The sequence below is a fragment of the Peromyscus californicus genome, unplaced genomic scaffold (assembly GCF_007827085.1).
Source record: "Peromyscus californicus insignis strain IS unplaced genomic scaffold, ASM782708v3 Scaffold_19__1_contigs__length_69161282, whole genome shotgun sequence".
NCBI lineage: Eukaryota > Metazoa > Chordata > Mammalia > Rodentia > Cricetidae > Peromyscus > Peromyscus californicus.
Genome location: NW_026294491.1, coordinates 410,085 through 417,506, shown reverse-complemented (window position 1 = coordinate 417,506; position 7,422 = coordinate 410,085). Strand labels below are relative to the sequence as shown.

Here is a 7,422-nt window from a genome sequence, read left to right as displayed (position 1 = left end):
CCTGGATTAGGGGCTGACAAAAAATTGTAAGATGAAATAAACCCCCTCTTTCTCAAGTTGTTTATGGTCATGATGTTTCATCTCAGCAATAGAAACCCTAACTAAGACAAAGGTTATAAGCCAGGCAGTCAATTGGATGGCCATCATGTAAAAACTGGCTGCTTCGAACATTGATGACTTGAAGAAGCCACACAAAAACTACATTGGCTTTTTGCTGAAGTACAATGTCAGCTCCAGAAGATATTATGATAGCCATGGCTGCCTCAAACAATTTGAGCCAGACCTTGCCATCACAGGCCCTGGTGAACTTCAGATTCTACTCATTCTTACATATTCTCAACTCAGGCCATAGCGGTGAGCACTTCTCTGCCAGCCCAACAGCAGGCCATGATTGATCCAAAATCAGTTCTTCCTATGCAAGGTCCATTTCAGAATTTCCTCTCAGAACTTCTTTTGCTATATCACAAAGACTCTACAAGTCATGTGTTCACTTGAATTTGTTTCCAGGAACGTTGAAATTTTCTCCCTGACTCCTTGAATGATTCAATAATTTTTCAAAAGTGTCTTGTCCTATTCCAGGTGGTCTTGTAGTTTCTGTGCTTTCTATTGATTTCTAGTTTTATTGTACTATAATATGATTATAATAAAAGAAATTAACTTTTATTTTTTTAATATTTCCCTTATGTCTTAAGATGCACAAAGTCCTAGAAACAAAAGCTACTAAAGCTGTTTAATGTAGAAACATAAGATCTGAATTTACCTGTAATGGTTGCATAAACTACATCAGTGCTCATTTACAACAGAAATAAAGTCATGAATATATGAGTTGTTTGATGGATTCTGTCAACCGTTTAATAAAAGATAAATACCTTCAAACTCTTCCAAAAGGTAGTAGAACATAGACTATGCCCCTCTTTTTTGTTGCCCAAATAAGGTCAATATTATCTCCTAGATGAAGCCAAACAGACTTCTCATGAGAATAAAACTCAAACCAACATCACTTGTAGCAAGGATAAAGCAATAACAACAACAATCACCTACCATACAGTACTAGGGACTGAGTCAAGTAAAATAGTAAAATAATTTACACACTATATGGTTTTTCTAAGCTATTGATAGATGTATGATATCAGTAACACACAATTATTGCAGATGGTGAAAATTTCATTTCACAAAAATCAAAATATTTTCAAGATTTAAAAAAACATGATAAATTAGTAACAGAAGGAAATAACCAGCATTTATGGCAAACCCACAGTCAACACACTATTATGAGACTGAAAACTTTATTCACCTTTCACTAGCATGATAAGAATATAATAATCATCACTTTAACTCAAAACTCAGAGTGCCTAGGCATGAAAAAATGCTCTGGTTTGTATGACTTGTTCTCCAGGAGACCACATGGTGGATCTTTGTCATCAGTGTGGCAATATTGATGCAGTCGAAAGATGATTAGGCTATTGAGACACTCCCCTTGTGGATGGAGAGATTCAGATGTTCTGTGACAGAACTATTTCTCAGGAGAACGGGCTGTTGCAGAGTGAGGCTCCTCTGCACAGAGCTATTGCCCTATCCATAAGGACTCTCAGGAGAGCAATGAGATGCCTCCTGAAACTCACCAGTGAGAAAAGATTGTGAGTCTCCTGGGGAGAGTAAGATGAAAAGGACTCAGAACACGGAAGAATTTTAGTATAATATGCTTAGGGTTCATTGTTTTCCAGGAAAGGAGAAAGTGTGGATGTGTCCTGGGAGTAGTATGGTGTAAGTGTGTGTGTGTGTGTGTGTGTGTGTGTGTGTGTGTGTGTGTGTGTGTGTGAGAGAGAGAGAGAGAGAGAGAGAGAGAGAGAGAGAGAGAGAGAGAGAGAGAGAGAGGTGGGGAATACCAGGACATTGCCTTGAAGGACATGGTACTCTCTCTTGAGACACAGTCTTCTTGACATCAGGCATGATTTCTCTCCATAACAAAAGCTTTTCAGTACATTGCACAGATGAGGATGGGGATGGTGTGGGTCCCCTGTATGTTGTAAGGAAAGGATGAAGAGAAAGCCAGAAGTGGCTAATCAGAAGCAGAATCCACCTAATCTCTTCAAGTACTGTGACTGGAGGTAAGTGCCACAGTTAATTATCAAGACTAGGCCTTGGGAGAGTGAATTAAAGTATTTAAAAGGACATCTGATACTCAAAACATTTTCCATTCTTTTTATTCTAATTAGTTATTGTCTCCTACTTTTAAGGCTACTAAAGTTTGTGCAGACTCGAGCATTGCTCTTAGAAAACAGCTGTCTATTGTTGTCAATCACTTGTTTCATGGTAAATTAGAATTCACTTATCACTGTGATACTATGTTATATGGTACATTGCAGTCTAATCAAGTGACCCCACCCTTTCAACCGGGTTGACATAAAGTCAACTGCATTAGTGGTCCTTGGTGAAATGTGGTGAAACTGGGAAGTCAGGGGTGAGCCTCCTAATAATCTTTTCTTGACCAGTCTACAGAAACTGTGTGTACTATTATACAATTTTAGAGACACCCATTATATAATGGTGAAACTCTCACTTTCTGATAGTTTCTATATATAGACACTGCAGTGTTTCAGAAACAGTATCTAACAGTGTGTCATGACTTTAAAAGATTAGACAAGGGACCAAACCCACCAATGAATATTCCTAATCTTGTGACACCAGGGGAAAATGGGCTTTTTCACCTGTATCATTCACAAAGCAGAACCATGTAGGGTGAGCTTGACTTGGGTCTCCAGGCTGTGTAAGGTAACATGCAAAACCAAGACTGTGAGATATCAAGATACTCTCATGTCGTGCACCAACTCTTGCATATATCCAGTTGCCAATAAAAACACACCTGGTGGTGTGAACCTCCAGACCTTATCAGTGTTTAGTGCACACTTTACTTTATGCCACTGAAGGACTACATATAAAATAGAGCTGATACGTGGTAGGAAACCACTTCAAACAGCTTAACTAGAAAGATGGGGAAGATTACATCATGCAGTATTTACAAGGAACTAGTGAATCCAAACTTTAGGTCAAGAAAATGTAAAAGGTGAGAGGCAGATGGGATGTTCACATCAGAGCGTCCTGACCCTTGTTTCTTTCTCAAGAATCTTGACATTCCTTCTGAGTCAATCATTCTCACTCCACAGATTGAGATGAAAATATTCTGGTTGCCTGTCCTAAGATGAGCTCCTGAAAATTTAACTGAGATTCAAGACCACTTTCCTTATGGAGAGCTCTCTATACAAATACAGAAACAGCAACTAAAAGGCAGGGTTTAAGATAATATTTCACGTTAAAAATTAGCCATTTTCTGGGTTGGCTTTTTGGTTTTTTTGTTGCTTGTTTTGCTTTATTCAATCACATATGGATTTTTAAGACATAATACATGAGAAATATAGATATTTGAATTTAATATCCTATAGGGAAATATTTAGAATACTTTAAAGTAAGTGTAAAATTCATCATAGCAGAATACTTAGTGTTTTAGCAATTTTTACAAGAGCAGAGTCCCCTGAGAGTCCAAGTAATCACAGACTTTCTGCTTCATGCTCATCAGAAATTAAGTCAGTCCATGTGTTCTCTATCCTTAAGTTTTTAGAGCTTGTGCATGTACAGGTGAATATATATCTAATAGATTCAATAATGTATTATACACAACAATATCACCTCAGGATAGAAAATTTGGGCACCATTTTTATATATGCATGCAAGTTCTAGTTTTTTTTTGCTTTTCCATTACCCACAATATAAAAATTATGATTTAGAGAACAATTAATGGATAGGAACAAAGATTATGGATTGTGGTGTGAAATTCCCCAAAACAGAGTGTACACAAAGGTAAATATAATATGGCTATGTGTAGATATACAACCATGTTCTTGTCCTGTGTAGCTGATAAACATTCAATACCTGACCAACATTTTAAGTGACATTGCTAATTAACTTAATTCTTATTGCAGCAACCTCATGGGGAATATTTTTTTCTCAGCTCCTTTTATAAGTGGTCAAATTGAGGAACAGAGTTTGAACAAATAGTAACATTTGTTCAAACTAACATATCCAGCATTGTTGTCTATACTAAGATTTTAAATCATTTACAATTGCCCCAGAGTGATCCCTTGTTCTGCTCTATGTGCATCTGTGTGTGTTTCTGCATGGATACACAGGCATAGAAGTGTATGTGGCATGTATATATGTACACTCATTATATGTGTTCATGAACATTGGCAATATGATTATTTATAATAATTTGGAAACCCTGAAGCCCACATTTGTTTTGTGTGTCAACCATGATGTGATCTACTCATATACAACATAGCATTACCTGGTGATATTTGGTTATATCAAGTGAATAGAGGGAGGACTGAATGGCAGACGGTATCTTCTATTCTGCCCTTGTTGGAGAAAACATGGTGTATTCAGATTTTTGGCAGAGAAAAACAAACTTTGACAGAGTCACACATATACTCCACTAAATAGTAAGGGTCATCTTATTTGGAAGGAAAAAATATCAGACTGTGAGATAAATAAGCTGAATCTGAAATATTTGAGGGACATGAGAATGAACTTCAGAGGATATAATGGGCAGCAGCAGACAGAATATCTAAGGAGGCAGAGTAAGGTAAACATTGAACATCATTGCATGAGAACTTATGGATTGGTAAAGATGGCAAATGTAATGATAAGAAAAGTGAAGCCTATACTCAGTCTCTGTATAAGGCTACACTCAGAAAGAAACCAAAAGTAATCGCTACCACAGTGGTAAGTGCTATTTTAGCAGGTTATGTGAAAAGCATGGAGTGTGACTGCTAGGAGAAAGAGTTGGGTGATTTCCAGAAAAAAGACAAATCTATGCTGGAACTGAAGAGTTTGCTAGATAAGCAATCAAGTACACAACAGCCTCCCAGTAAGAAAATGAGAGAAGAGAAATTGAAGTGTGTAAACACTATGTGTACTAATTACAAGTAGTTTGATGGGATTGTAAGATGTGGTCCATGGAAGGTTAGAAGAAATTTCTATCAAGCCAGGGTTGATGCTTACTCCTGGAATTTCAGGATTCAAGAGACTGAGCCAGGGAAATTGGGAATTTGAGGCCAGCCTGTACTATATACCAAGACCCCATCTCTTTTACTCTTTTTTTCTTTATTTAACTCAATGCCCTGATCCATAGAATCTTGTGAATCACACTAAGAAAACAGAAATTTAACTTGCAGGCAATGACACTATCACTAAGACCCCATCCTCTATTAAAGATGGGAACTGCTAAGATACAGAAATCAGCTGCTATGCTGAGGTCATCTCAGCATTGCACTCAGCTGTGCATTGAGAGGTTGTGGTGCTCTTTGGTTAACCCCACTTCTCTCTTGTGTCTCAACTTGTACATCTTTTCTTAAGAAACTCCTCTCACCACCTCACTAAACTACTAGACATCAGGATGTGCCCTGCCTTTAATTTTATGCATTATAGTAATCATTTATATTAAATGCTTATTGATTTTTCATTTCCTTCAAAAATACAAGTCTTGCTTGAGGAAATGATATTTTTAACGAATATTAGCAATAGCACATTAACAATAGAAATATTAGCTTAATATTAGCAATAGAAATCACAGACCCAGTAGAAATCTGGACATAATACACTCTGTGAAGGGTTGGAGAGAGGGCATCTGTGGCAACAGGAAAGCCTAGATATGAGTAGGTAGGAGAGCAGCTTTTCTGAGTGACATTGATAACTAGTCAATGAGAAGTACACTGAAAGAATTGAGCCACAATTAATGTTTTCCTTTTCTTTTATTTGAATGATATCTTACTCCATAAGTGAGGCTGAACTCAAACCCACAATAAGACTTCTCCCTCAGCTTCATCAGTGCTGGGAATACAAGTGTGAACCACCTTGCCTAAATACTTGGACACTTGGTATAACATTCAGTACACTTCTGAAAATCACCTGATGTGGTAAGCAAAGAAAGGATTAGATATGAAAATCTGTGAGGATGAATCATTGCTTGTAAACTTTAATTTTGTGGCTGCAGGTAAAGATTTTAACTGAGACTCTAAAAGTATTAAATTGAATAATTTCCTTCATCTTCAAGAATCTTTCTGATGACTTGATATTCTCTCTTCCAGGAGATGACTGTCAATTGCTCTCTGTGGCAGGAGAACAGCTTGTCTGTCAAACGCTTTGCATTTGCCAAGTTCTCTGAGGTCCCTGGAGAGTGCTTCCTCCTGTTCACCCTCATCCTCCTCATGTTCTTAGTGTCACTGACAGGCAATGCACTCATAGCCCTTGCCATCTGTACCAGTCCATCCCTGCACACCCCCATGTACTTTTTCCTGGCTAACTTGTCTCTCTTGGAAATTGGCTACACTTCCTCTGTCATACCCAAGATGCTGCAGAGCCTTGTGAGTGAGGCTCGAGGGATCTCTCGGGAGGGTTGTGCCACACAGATGTTTTTCTTCACATTCTTCGGAATAACTGAGTGCTGCCTGTTGGCAGCCATGGCTTTTGACCGCTGCATGGCAATTTGCTCCCCACTCCATTATGCAACCCGAATGAGTCGTGGAGCATGTGCCCATTTGGCAATGGTTTCATGGGGAATGGGATGCATAGTAGGATTGGGACAGACCAATTTTATTTTTTCTTTGGACTTCTGTGGACCCTGTGAGATAAATCACTTCTTCTGTGACCTTCCACCTCTCCTGGCTCTTGCCTGTGGAGATACATCCCGTAACGAGATTGCAGTCTTTGTGGCAGCAGCCATCTGTATATCCAGCCCATTTTTACTGATCATTTCTTCCTATGTCAGAATTCTGGTTGCAGTGCTGGTGATGCCTTCACCTGAGGGGCGCCATAAAGCTCTCTCCACCTGTTCCTCCCACCTACTTGTAGTCACACTCTTCTATGGCTCAGGATCTATTACCTACTTGAGGCCCAAGGCTAGCCACTCACCAGGAATGGATAAACTCTTGGCCCTCTTCTACACAGCGGTGACATCCATGCTGAACCCCATTATCTATAGTTTAAGGAACAAGGAAGTCAAAGCAGCCCTGAGGAGAACTTTGGGCCTCAGAAAGTCCTGAAAATTAATAGGTAACAGGACCCTGCAGAACTGTTCACTAATAAAAATGCACAAAGAGCCAGGGTGTACAAACAAACATTGGTACATTTTTCTGTCTAACGTATACTGAGTATCTCTGTAATTTTGAAGGTACCTCTGTACTCAGTGCTATGTTCTAATTACTAATTCTGAAATGATGTCACATACTAAGGAATACAAGTAAAGAGTCCAATACAGTAGGGAGTATTCTATTATATTTTAGTTCAGGATGACAATCTAAATTGACTAGTTACATTTCAGAAGTTTTGCAAATTCTAGTTCCTGATTCCTCTATGACTTCTCCTTTC

General features: G+C 38.5%; 1 protein-coding gene across 1 annotated transcript; it reads left to right on the top strand.

Moving 5' to 3' along the window:
- Positions 1-6,119: 6,119 nt before the first annotated feature.
- On the top strand, positions 6,120-7,097 carry LOC128114180 (olfactory receptor 10C1-like). The gene has a single exon (XM_052744013.1). The coding sequence runs from the start codon at positions 6,147-6,149 to the stop codon at positions 7,095-7,097; it is 951 nt and encodes a 316-aa protein (XP_052599973.1). The 5' UTR covers positions 6,120-6,146.
- Positions 7,098-7,422: the final 325 nt, after the last annotated feature.